This window comes from Dictyostelium discoideum (assembly GCF_000004695.1).
Source record: "Dictyostelium discoideum AX4 chromosome 5 chromosome, whole genome shotgun sequence".
NCBI classification, from domain to species: Eukaryota; Evosea; class Eumycetozoa; order Dictyosteliales; family Dictyosteliaceae; genus Dictyostelium; species Dictyostelium discoideum.
The window spans coordinates 1,240,315-1,253,784 of NC_007091.3; the positions used below are offsets into that span (position 1 = coordinate 1,240,315).

General features: G+C 23.6%; 5 protein-coding genes across 5 annotated transcripts in view; 3 read left to right on the top strand and 2 right to left on the bottom strand.

The window, feature by feature from the left end:
- Nucleotides 1-82: 82 nt before the first annotated feature.
- On the top strand, nucleotides 83-4,883 carry DDB_G0288241 (hypothetical protein; the record flags this gene model as incomplete). The annotated part of the gene is made up of 3 exons (XM_631748.1): nucleotides 83-91; nucleotides 319-674; nucleotides 818-4,883. The coding sequence occupies 3 exons, from the start codon at nucleotides 83-85 to the stop codon at nucleotides 4,881-4,883; spliced, it is 4,431 nt and encodes a 1,476-aa protein (XP_636840.1).
- A 154-nt stretch (nucleotides 4,884-5,037) lies between these two features.
- On the bottom strand, nucleotides 5,038-5,610 carry DDB_G0288207 (hypothetical protein; the record flags this gene model as incomplete). Its single annotated transcript, XM_631749.1, has 2 exons — nucleotides 5,038-5,403; nucleotides 5,485-5,610. The coding sequence occupies 2 exons, from the start codon at nucleotides 5,608-5,610 to the stop codon at nucleotides 5,038-5,040; spliced, it is 492 nt and encodes a 163-aa protein (XP_636841.1).
- Nucleotides 5,611-6,416: 806 nt separating this feature from the next.
- Nucleotides 6,417-8,735, top strand: DDB_G0288209 (T7-like mitochondrial DNA helicase; the record flags this gene model as incomplete). The annotated part of the gene is made up of 1 exon (XM_631750.1): nucleotides 6,417-8,735. One exon carries the CDS (start codon nucleotides 6,417-6,419, stop codon nucleotides 8,733-8,735), a length of 2,319 nt encoding a protein of 772 aa, XP_636842.1.
- A 98-nt stretch (nucleotides 8,736-8,833) lies between these two features.
- Nucleotides 8,834-10,403, bottom strand: DDB_G0288211 (hypothetical protein; the record flags this gene model as incomplete). The annotated part of the gene is made up of 2 exons (XM_631751.1): nucleotides 8,834-9,814; nucleotides 9,900-10,403. The coding sequence occupies 2 exons, from the start codon at nucleotides 10,401-10,403 to the stop codon at nucleotides 8,834-8,836; spliced, it is 1,485 nt and encodes a 494-aa protein (XP_636843.1).
- Nucleotides 10,404-12,408: 2,005 nt separating this feature from the next.
- The window catches only part of carB (G-protein-coupled receptor), a gene marked incomplete at both ends in the record, with an annotated part of 1,228 nt that continues 166 nt past the window's right edge, over nucleotides 12,409-13,470 (top strand). Inside the window, 2 exons of the mRNA XM_631753.1 lie at nucleotides 12,409-12,706; nucleotides 12,807-13,470. The exon at nucleotides 12,807-13,470 is cut by the window's right edge and continues 166 nt beyond it. Coding sequence (XP_636845.1) covers nucleotides 12,409-12,706; nucleotides 12,807-13,470 — 962 coding nt within the window. The remainder of the gene's footprint in view (nucleotides 12,707-12,806) is intronic.

A 13,470-nucleotide genomic window follows, 5' to 3' on the forward strand; every position in this document is an offset into this window, starting at 1 on the left:
TTATTTTATCAAAAATTTTCAAAATTTTTTGTTTATATTAATTTTTTTATCTTCACAAAGCAATAATAAAGAAAAGAAAAAAATGAACAATGTAAGTTTTTATTATTATTATTATTATTATTATTATTATTATTATTATTATTATTATTATTATTATTATTATTATTATTATTATTATTATTATTATTATTTATTAAAATAATTAAAAATATTGATAATAAAAATAATTAATAAATTAATAAATTTTTTAAAAAAAAAAAAAAAAAAAAAAAAAAAAATTTAATCATTTGACATAATCATCATACAACCAATTCACAGAGAAAACTCTTTATGAGTCATGAAGAGTTAGAAAAGCAACAAGAACAAGAGTTACAAACTCAACATCAACAACAAGAAGAGAATAACAATAATAGTGTTTTAAGATTCTTTCAAAATTTAAGTGGTTCAATGGGTTCTATACCAACACAAGACCCATTACAACAACAACAACAACAACAACAACAACCACCACTACCACAACAACCAAACATATTGTCATTTTTAACAGGAGAAATGAGAAGTGCTTCACCAACAATATCACCATCAACATCATCAAATAATGTAAATATCAATCTTCACTCATCTGATAAATCAATAAAAAATTCAATTGGTAATCTAAATAATAAGAATTCTGCGTAAGTTTTTATTAATATTAATAATATATATAAAAAAAAAAAAAAAAAAAAAAAAAAAGGTTTAAAAATTAAATGTAATTTCAAATATTAATACAAATATTCCTTTTTTTTTTTTTCCTTTCTTTTTTTTTTTTTTAAGGGAGGGGCCTTCATTTAGGATTAAATTTATATGGGAAAAATATAAATATAAATTCAAAGAAATCATTGGGTAGTAAATTGGAAGTGGAATCCCAAACCGTTACAAGGGTCCAACCGAATAGACCAAGTAGTAATTTAATTGGTAATTTAATATCAGTGAATAAATATTTCATATCTTACATTATAAAGGGTGAAAAGGTTAGAATATTGGATAAATCAAGTGCAACTAAAATCTTGTTAAAAGAGTTTCCAGACGTAATAGATATTCAATTTCATAGTGAAAATGTAAACATTTTGTCATGTTGTAGTATGTCTGATGGTTGTATTTACATTTATGAAATCGTTAATAATGGTGAATCTATAAATGCAAAATTATTATCAAAAATTAAACAACAACCACAACCACAACCACAACCACAACCACATGGTAGTTCATCATCATCATCATCATCATCTTATTATACAACTGTTAAATGGCATCCAACTAAAAATGATACATTATTAACTTGTACAAATGATTCAAAATTGGTTTATGCTTTTAATATAAATCAACCTGATACACCATTATTCATATTGGATCCAACAACTGGAAATATTCCAACTGGTTTATGTTGGTTCGTACAAGAGTCACCATTCAATGCTAGTGGTAATGTTTTTGAAAAATCATCAATTTTAATTGCAAATGGTGATATTTGTATTTTTAATCAACAACAACAACAACAACCAAATATTTATCAATTAGAGAGTACATATAGTAGTATTAATGGTAGTGATGGTAATAATTTAGATTTCTTATTTGTTAATCATATCAATTTCGATACAATTGTTGGTGTTACAAGACAATCTGAAATTTATTTATTTAATAGACAATTTTCGGTGATTCAAAAGATTACCTTTTCAAATAATCTATTTTCAATTTGTTCATTATTATCAATTAAAGATTCATTTTTATTCATCTCTGATAGTAATAGTTCAAAAGCATATATAATTCATATAAACTCTGGTAAAAAAGATAAATCAAATGATATTATTGGTGATGGTAGTGATGATAAAGATGCTATAAATAGTTTAGATGGTGATAATAATAATAATATCAATAGTAATAATAATAATAATAATAATAATGAAGATAATGGTGGTGATGAATATCCACATTTTGATTATATTAATGAATGTGATTTTAAGAAACCAATTATTAGTTTTTGTTTTCAATCAACACCAATAATAAATAAGAGTACAAGTACCAATAGTTTATCATCATCAACTCAATCACAACAAACTTATCAACATCAACAAGAGAAAACAATATTTAGTGCTTGTACAATTCAATCACATTCAGTTTTACTTCATTCAATTTCTTTAGATACTTATTATGCTGAAAATGATCAATACTCTGTCAATTCACTTGAAAATGATGTTGTCGAACAATCTGGTTTATATTTAGATTCTTTAAATAGTATTAATGGTAATAATAATAATAATAATAATAACAACAACAATAATAATAGTAGTAATGTTGGTGGTAATAAAAATAATGGTGTTTTATCACCAACTAGCAGTACAAATGCAACCATTGGTAGTGAAGATGATGATATTAATAAGATAATATTATTAACACCAAAATCATTCACCCCTTCATCACCACCGCCATTATCATTACCTGAACCCGATTTATCATCAAGTCCGACATCTGATGATCCAATATTTGGTAATGTTGTCAGTGGTAAGGGTGTAGTTAATAATAATACTACCACCACAACTTCTGAAAAACCAAAGAAAGAGCCTTCTGCTGCAAGAAATTTGAAAAAGAAAACAAAATCAAAAGAGAATGAGTCAAATAGTACTACTACTGCTGCTGCTGCCACTAACACTAGTGGTAATAATTCAACACCATCTTCAAGTAGTTCTTCACCAAATGGTACAAATTCCACAACACCATCAACTACAGTATTATCTCCACCATTGTTGGTTAATACAACTGATGATCAATCAGGGTCAACTTCACCAGCAAGTATTAAAAAAGTGAAACCAAAAACTTCAACTACAAAGGTCACCTCTTCAAGTTCAAATGAATCATTAAATACTTTAGATACCAAAGAAAAAGAGAAAGAAAAAGAAAAAGAAAAAACACCAACTAAACTAATTAAATCTACAACAACGACAACAACAACTACATCAACCACAACAACTCCATCAGCCACAACACCAACCACAACAACACCAACCAAAAAGACTCCATCATTTGTTGCCCCACAATTAGTTATACCTTTAACTAATCCAGCTTCAAAATTAACACCATCAAAATCATTATCATCAACTAATGTTAACTCTGTACCAACTTCATCAACATCACAATCATCGTCAACAACAGCACCAGCACCAATAACTACAACAACAATGACAACTGCAACAAATACATCTCCATCCTTGTCACCTCCAACTACTGCTAATTCAACTTCTACCACTTCAAATATACCATCATCATTTTTCTTTTCACCAACTGAAACTAATCAAGATCATATTAACACAAATGCACCATTACCAGTACTACCACCACCACCACTATCACCACCACAACAACAACAACAAACTTCATCTCCAACAACAACAACAGCAGCAACAACAACTTCAAATTCAAATTCACAACCAATTCAACAATCAAATTATACATCAAATAATATTCAACAATTATTTATGGAAATGGAAAATAATTTATTTAATAGATTAGAGAGATCAATGGCAAATCAATTTGCACAACATGAAAAAGAAAGAATTGAAAGAGAGGCAATGGAGAAGGAAAGACATGAAAAACTTTTAACAATTGTTCATCAATCAATTACAACCATGATGAAGAGTAATCTCGAAAAGATTGTAAAGAAAGAGATTGCAGCAACATTTGTAAATTTAGAGAAAACTTTACCAACTACAGTTGAACAAACCATTGGTAAGATTGCACAAGACCAATTAAAGAAATTATCAGTTAAAACTGATACACTTTTGAAATCATCATCAGAGGCAATCGTTTCAAACGTTAAACAATTGATTTGTTCAGACATTTTCGAAGGTTTGTTAAAGAACCAAATGGAAACCATTTTCATAAGTTATTTCCAAAGTATTTTAATACCAGGCTTTGAAAAATCTTGTCAATCCATGTTTAAACATTTAAGCTATACATTTGAAAATGGTTTCAATCAAGCAATTCAACATCAAACTTTATCATCTCAAGGTCAACATTTAGCTTTAGAAAAGATTTTAAATGAAGGTAATACAGTAATTAAACAATGTACAACTCAATTGGTTGAACAACAAGATCAATTATTAAAAGAATTTAAAAAACAACAACAACAACAAAATCAACAACAACAACAAAATCATCAACAACAAAATCAACAACAACACCAACAACAACAAAATCAACAACAACAACAACAACAACAAATGTCACAAATGCCACCACAATTCCAACCTTTACATCATGGTCCAACTGGTTTTTATCCTTTCCCACCACCACCTCATTCACCATTAAATAATCAACAACAACCACAAACACCACCACAACAACAACAACAACTACAACAATCACAACCACAACCACCACCACAACAACAACAACAACAACAACAACAACAGCAATCACAACCACAACAACAAACTCAACAACAACAACAACAATTAATTAATCAAAAATTATCAGCTTACCCACAACTTAAAGCATTAGTAGAGACAAGTTATATCGATGCATTTAATTTTGCATTGAACGCATCAAATCTACAAATGGTAGTTAGTCTTTGTTCATGTTTAGATCCATACACAGTTTTCTCTTCAAATAAATTCCCACAAACAATAATTTTATCATTGATTCAACAATTATCAATCAATTTGTATACTGATACTGAACTTAAATTAAAATGGATCAAAGAGTGTTTATTCGTGGTCGATAATAGTAAGGCTGATGTCACTAAGAAGATTTTAAACGTTTTGAAAAATAAATTGGATGAACATCAAAATTCAAATCCAAATTCAAATTCACACCTTCTTCAATCAATTAAATATATAATTAAAGATATTTAATTAAATACATACATATATATAATAATAATAATATAATAATAATTACCAATTTCCTCTAGTTAAAAAAAAATAAATTTAAAATTTAAAAAAAAAAAAAACAAAAAAAACCAAACACATATTTTACAATTATTCTTTTATTATTATTATTATTGTTTTATAGATTATCTAAATCTTTAATTGAAATCAAATCATTTCTGGTTAAACCATTTTGTTTTAATAACCTTTCAAAAGTTTGATAACCCTTTTTATAAAGTTGTGGATTTTCTTTTATGGTGAAATGTTTTGAGTGAATTTTTAAATTAAATACATGTTTTATTTCATTTCCAAACATATTTAATTTTTCATTATTTGTAATTCTTAATAACAACTGTTGTTGTATTCCTAATATTTCAACATTTGCAAGACATATATAAGCAATACCTAATTGATTTTTACAACTTTCATGTGATACTATTAATAATGGATGACTTTTTAATTCTAATTTTATAGCTTCTTCTCTATTTATATAAGAATAATATGACTAAAAAAAATAATATTATTAAAAAATTTATTTTAAAAATAGATTATGGTTTTTTTTTTTAAAAAAAAAAATAAAACTTACTGAATTTGATAAAAACACTTTCAAAGGTGTAGAATTTATTTGACTTTCAATTAAGTGATACTTTGAACATTCAGATGACGAAATGAAATCACCAACCACTATTTTTTCATTATAAATAGTTTCCATTGCTTCTTACTTTATAATATATCCACCTAATAAATTTTTTTTTTTTTTTTTTTTTTTTTTTTTTTTTTAATTTGGTCAAATTTATTAAACAGTAATTTTTCAAATAAAAAAAACAAAACAAAAAAAAAAAATAAAGAAATTTCCAATCAAAAATTTGGGAATTTTTGTTTTATTGGAAGGAACATGACAAAAAAATGGGAGGAACAAACTTATCTTTGTTTTAAGGTTTTTTTTTTGTTTTATAGTTTTTGTTTTTTTATTTTTGATACTGCATATTAATTAAATGCCAATATTCCAAAAACCTTAGTATTAATTTGAAATTAATTATTGTAATTTAGGAGTTACCCAGTTAGAAATTAAAAAAAAAAAAATTACAGAATGGTTGCATTCATTTTTTTATTTATTTTTTTAAAGAATTTTAAAAAATGAATGATAATAGAATTCTAAAAATAAACTTTTTTTTTTAAAAAAAAAAAAAAAAAAAAATACAGAATGGCACATTCATTTTTTTATTATTTTTTATATCATTTTGTGTTCTTTTGAGTGATCTATTTATCTATATGAAATTCATATTAAAAATAAATAAAATTAAATCTTTTAAACCAAAAAGGTGTCAAAATAAACCACACCAAGATTGATAATAAAAATTGACAAAAAAATTGGGTGTGTAAAAAAAAAAAAAAAAAAAAAAAAAAAAAAAAAAAAATAAATTTAAAATTTTTTTTTTTTTCTATCCAACATATAATATTTCGGTCGTTGTTTGAAACCAAATATAAAAAATAAAAATAAAATAAAATTAAAAAATCATGATTTCACAATGTCGAAATTTGAATAAAACAATTCAAAGATTGTCATTGCCATCAAATATATTTAGATTACAGTATTTTTCAACAACAACCTCTAGCACAATTCCAAAAGTAACCAACAAGAAATTAAAAGTAACAATAAAAAATAAAGATAAATTGGATATCCCATTAAATAATTTTGTTAATAATAAAGATAATAACAATGGACCATCACTAAAAATCAATTATGTTGGTGGTGAACTTGAAAATAATCCAACAACATCATCATCATCACCTGTACAAACATCTTCAAAATCATCACCACAATCTACAACAACATTTAAAAATAATAATATTAATAATAATAATAATAATAATAATAATAATAATAATAATAATAATAATAATAATAATAATAATAATAATTATAATAATAATAGTAATGAAAATAATTCATCAACATTTGTATCATCACATTATAAAGTAAATGAAGAATCAATGTTATCATATTTAGATAGAAAGAAATTAGTATATAAAATAATTGGTAAACAAATCATTGTTAAAGAGTGTCCATTATGTCATGATACAAAAGGTAAATTTGATAATTTTTGGAAATTATATATTTCAAGAGAAACAGCTGCTTTCTTCTGTCATAGATGTGGTTGTAAAGGTTCATGGATTGATTTAAAGGTAAATTTAGGTGATTTATCATTAGATCATTCAAATCATAAACCAATAATAAAATCACCAACAACAACATCAACAAATAAAACATCAAATAATGAAACTGAAGAATCAACAATTAGTATTGCAGATTTAAAAAAGATGTTAAATTATTCAAATGAATTAAATAATCATCAAGATGTAATAAAGAAATTAACAGGTAAAGAAAAAGGGGAGAGAGGATTATCAAAAGAGGTATTAGAATTTTATAAAGTTGGTGTAACAAGTCAACAATTCTTTTTTAATGATGAATGGCAAGAACATAAATGTATAACATTCCCATGGACTACATTGGATAAAAAAGGTAATATTCAAGTACATCGTTGTAAATTAAGATCAACCAAAGAGAAATCATTACAAAGAATTGAACCAAAAGGTGGTAAATGGGGATTCTTTGGTTGGCATACAATACCATCCGATGCAAAGGAGATTATCCTAACAGAGGGTGAATATGATGCAATGGCAGTTTATCAAGAAACTGGTATTCCCACAATTTCATTACCAAATGGTGCAAATAGTTTACCAATTGCTCTATTACCCCTATTGGAAAGATTTGAAAAGATTTATCTTTGGATGGACGATGACGTACCCGGTATGGAAGGTGCTGCAAAATTCTCAGAGAAATTAGGAATTCAACGTACTTTTATAGTTTCAACCAAACAAAATGATCCAAATGGTCCAAAAGATGCAAACGATGCATTATTGGCTGGCAAAGATTTAAAAGCGATTTTATCAACAGCTGCCAATATACCACATGATCAAATTTGTGATTTCAGTGATGTAAGATCAATAATACATAATGAATTAAAGGATCCTCTATCGGTTATTGGTAAACAAAGTAAATGGTTCCCTTCATTTAATAAAGTTTTAAAAGGTCATAGAAAGGGAGAGTTAACCATTTTCTCTGGTCCAACTGGTATTGGTAAAACAAGTGTATTATCCCAATTATCTTTGGATTTCTGTTCACAGGGTACTAGAACACTTTGGGGTAGTTTTGAATTAAAAGTACCAAGATTGGCCAGAAAAATGTTATCACAATTTTCAAATTGTAATTTAGATAAACATGTTGAAAATTATCAAGAAATAGCAGACAATTTCTCAAATATGCCAATGTATTTCCTTAGATTCTTTGGTTCAACTCAAGTTGATAAAGTAATAGACGCTATGGAATATGCTGTTTACGTTCAAGATGTTGAACATATAGTTTTAGATAATTTACAATTCATGTTGGGTTCTCAAGCTAAAGGTATTGAAAGATTTGAAATTATGGATGATTCAATTGAAAAACTTCGTAAATTCGCTTCTCAAAAAAATGTACATATCACTTTAGTAATTCATCCAAGAAAACAAGATATCGATCAAGTACTAAACATTAATGATATCTTTGGTACTGCTAAAGCTACTCAAGAAGCTGATAATGTTATCATTTTACAAAATTCTAAAAATAATCAACGTTATTTAGATATTAAAAAGAATCGTTTCTCTGGTGATCTTGGTATAATTCCTTTATCTTTTGAAAAAGAAACAAATAGATTTAGTGAATCAAATGAATTTGATAATAATAATTTAAATAATAATAATAATAATAATAATAATAATAATAATATAAATTTATAATAATAATAATAATAATAATAATAATAATAATATAAATTTATAATAATAATATTAAAAACACAAAAAAAAAAAAAAAGAATTTATTTTTTTTATATTATTTAAATTTTTGAGGATGTTGGTGTTGGAATTTGTTGAAATGACAAATGATTATTGTTTGGTGCATAATAGTTATAAGTTTGTTGTTGTTGTTGTTGTTGATGCCATTGACTTTGGTTTGAAATATCTTCATTCGTTGTTGCGGTATTTAGTTGACTTCCACAATTTACATAATTATTTGAATAGTAATTGTAATATTGTTGTTGTTGTTGTAGGTGTTGTGGAACATGGTATCTTTGTTGTTGTGGTTGTTGTGGTGGTTGTTGTTGTTGATAAACCATTTGGTTATAATTTTTATTTTGGAATTGGTAAACTTTTGGACTTTGATTATTTTTAGAAATTAATGGACTATATGGGTTATTTGGTGAATGATTAGAATGTGGTGTTTGAATATTTTTGTATACCTTTTGGGGTAGTTGAATTAATCCATTTCCATATTTTTTATTTGTTGTACTTGGACTGTTAAAGTCCCATTTGGATGTAGAGGTAGAAGAAGAATAGTTTATATTTTTAAATACATTACCATGATTTAATGGTGAATGATCAGAGTTGTTTGATTTACATGGTGCTCCAAAAGAGTAAGACTTCATTAATGTTGGTGTTGTTGGGCTACTTATATTGCATGGTGAAGAATAGTTATTAGGTGACATTGATATTGGTGATGAATTTGATGATTCATTATTTAATTTTACATGGTTATTGTAATTATTATTATTATTATTTTTAATTATATTAATATTACTATTTGAATTATTATTTGTGTTATTAACACTTGAAATTGAAATTGGTGATAAAGAATTTGAAGGTTTTTCAGTTTTAAAGAAAACTGGAGCGGAGTTTGAAAGAATGTTTGAACCATTAAATTCAGTAGGACTTGATTTATTACTATTTGGTTTTGTTAAACCACCTGATAAGGACAACTCTCTTTTTTTAACGGTTTTATTTAAAAGTTTTTGTTTTAATTTAATTTCTCTTTTTAATTTCTATTTTAAATGATTAAAAAAAAAAAAAGTTAATATATTTTATAAATTGAAAAAAAAAATAAATAAATTAAATAAAAAATTTTACCTTTATTTTTTTCTTTAAATTTGAATTTAAATTTTGTGTTGATTGATTCTTTGAAGAGTTTGAATTATTGTTACTGATTGAAGATTGGGTAGTAATATTGTTGGTATCATTTTTAGAATTTTGTTTTGAATCTTCATCGGAGTCATCATTATCATCATCATCACTAAAAATATTATTATTATTTTCTTCATTTTTATTTTTATTTAAAATTGAATTTAAAAAATTTTCTGCTTGATTAAATTCAATTGTATTATTTTCTAAATTGTTTTTTTCTTTTAAAAGGGGTTGTTTATTTATAATATTATTACCATTTAAAAATTCACCTGGTAAATCAATTATAACTTTTTCATTATCTTGGCATTTAAAAATTACCATTGTGTTTTTATTATTAGTAGTATTGGTATTGGTATTATTATTATTATTATTATTATTATAAATATTATTATTATTATTAATATTATTATTATTATTATTAATATTATTATTGTTACTAATAGTATCCATATTTAGTATTGTGAAATTATTATCTATTAATAATGAAATTAACAATAAAAAAAAGTTGTGATCTTGAAAAAATATAATTTAATGTTACAAATAAAAAATGTGGGTTTATTTATTATTTTTATTTTTAATTTTTTAACGAGCAATTATTCAAACTAAGATTTAATTAATTTTTTTTTTTTTTAATATTTTTTTAATTTTTTTTTTTTTGTTTTTTTTTTATAATTAATACTAATTGTAGATATTTATTTTAGTTCAATTTTATTTTTAAAAAATAATAATAACATAAATTAATTTGGAAACTAAATTAAAACTTTTAAAATTTGAGTTGACTTTTTTTTTTTTTTTTCAATAAAAAATAATTTCCAATGAAGATATATATTAAAGTGGGGGGTTTGTCAAAATCAGGAAAAAAAAAAAATATAAAAATTGGGGTAATAAAATAAACCACACAAACACATTAAATTCTAGAATTTCCGTATTCAAATATTAAAAAAAAATTTTTTTTTAGAACAACACACAACCACACAACCCATAAATAATTTTTTTTTTTTATTTAAATAAAAAATCGTAAGGACAATAACAACAATAACACACTTAAAAAGACAAATTTGATTTCATAAAACTTTATTTTTATATTTTTTTTTTATTTTAATTTTGACCCTATTTATTTTTTTTTTCTTAATTTTCCTTTTTAATTCCTTTTGTTTAATTCCTATATATTTGAAAATAATATTAGTAAAGGATATTTTCATTTAAAATTAATTTGAAAAGATTATATATGTTTTTATAATTACAACAATAACATGCACCTCTTTTTTTTTTTTTTTTTTTTAATTATTATTATTATTATTATCTTTATTATTATTATTATTATTATTATTATTATTTTTATTATTATAATTAAAAATAAAAATATTAAAATTGTGTTTAATTCCTAATACTCTAGGGCAAAAAGATGGATGCGTGTGTTTCCAAACAATAAAATGAATAAATAAAAACAATACAAATATGGTTTATAATAGATTAAATAATCTTAGTTAGAGAATGTGTGTTTGAGTGTGTGTTAATTTTTGTGTGTATTTATATTTGAGAGAAGTGTGTGGGTCTAAAAATAATCTCTCATTTGTATACTCTTTATATAGTAATTTTAGTGGGTTGTTTATTATTATTGTTTTTTTTTATTTTTTTAATTTATTTTACAAAAATTTGATTAAATAGAGTGATTATATACAAATAATTATTTTAAATAAATAAATGTATTTTTTTTATTTAAAAATTATTTTTTCTTTTCCAAGTGCTAGTGATAGAGAGGAGAAAAAAAAATCAAAAAAAAAAAAAAAAAAAAAATCAAAAAAAGGTTTATTGTGTTTTAAGGGTGTGTTTATGTGTGTGTGTTGTTAATAACAAATAAATAATGAGTGAATTTAATATTTATATGATATTTCCTTTTTTTTTTTTTTTTTTTTTTTTTTTAAAAATTATAATTTTATATTATTATTATAATAATTTTAAATCAATTGTTTTTTTTAAAAAAAAAAATTTTTTTTTTTTTTTTTTTTAAGGGAAAAATTTTTTTTTTTTTTTTTTTTTTTTTTTTTTTTTTCCCCGGGGGGATAATTTTTTAAAATTTTAATTTTCCCCTAAATTTTTGGAAAAAAAAAAAAAAAGTTTTAAATATATTTTTTTTATAAAAAAAAAAAAATTTTTAAAAAGAGGGGTTTTTTTTTTTTTTTTTTTTTTTTAAATTTTTTTTTTTTTTTTTTTTTTAAGATTGTTAAATAATTATTAAAAATTATATAATAATAATAAAAAAAAAAAAAAATAATTAAATTTGCAATTAAATTAAAAAAATAAATAAATAAAATCGAAAATAAATAATAATTAAAATATAAATATAAAATTTTATATATTTTGTATAGAAAATTTTTTTTTTTTTTTTTTTTTTTTTTTTTTTTTTTTAAATAATAATTTTTTATTATTATTTAAATATATATAGAATTAAAAAATGACTATTATGTCAGATATTATCGCACAAAGAACAATCTTGCTAATCGCGGATTTTTCATCGATTATTGGATGTTCTTTGGTTTTAATTGGATTTTGGAGGTTAAAACTTTTACGTAATCACATTACAAAAATTATATCATTATTTTGCGCAACTTCTCTATTTAAAGATGTAATATCAACAATTATCACATTACTGTATAAACCCGACCAAACAGAATCTGGTTTTCCTTGTTATCTTCATGCAATAGTAATTACTTTTGGTTCATTAGCATGTTGGCTTTGGACTCTTATGTTATGTATGTTTTTTTATTTTTTTATTTTCCTTATAAAAAAAAAAAAAAAAAAAAATTAAAAAAATTAATATTAATATTAAAATTTTAATTTTAATTAAAATAGCATTTAGTATTTATAATTTAATAGTAAGAAGAGAACCAGAACCAGAAAGATTTGAAAAATTTTATTTTTGTCTTTGTTATGGATTACCATTGATTAGTACGATTGTTATGTTATCAACACATATTATTCAACCAGTTGGTGGTTGGTGTTGGATTGGTGATAACTATGATGGGTATAGATTTGGATTATTTTATGGGCCATTCTTTTTCATTTGGGGAACATCAGCAATTTTGGTTGGATTAACATCGAAATATACATACTCTGTAATACGTAGTAGTGTATCTGATAATAAGGATAAACATATGACCTATCAATTTAAATTGATAAATTATATCGTTGTATTTTTGGTTTGTTGGGTATTTGCAATCGTTAATCGTATTCTAAATGGTTTAAATCAATTTCCAACGGTTCCAAATGTTTTACACACCTATTTCAGTGTTTCCCACGGTTTCTATGCTTCCATCACTTTTATTTACAATAATCCATTGATGTGGCGTTACTTTGGTGCAAAATTCTTATTGATCTTTAGTAAATTTGGTTTATTTGTTCAAGCTCAACAACGTTTGGAATTAAATAAAAATAATAATAATCCATCACCAATTATGAGATCAAAGAATGCTCTAGATAATGGTGCCGACTCTTCGGTTGTAGAATTACCTTGTCT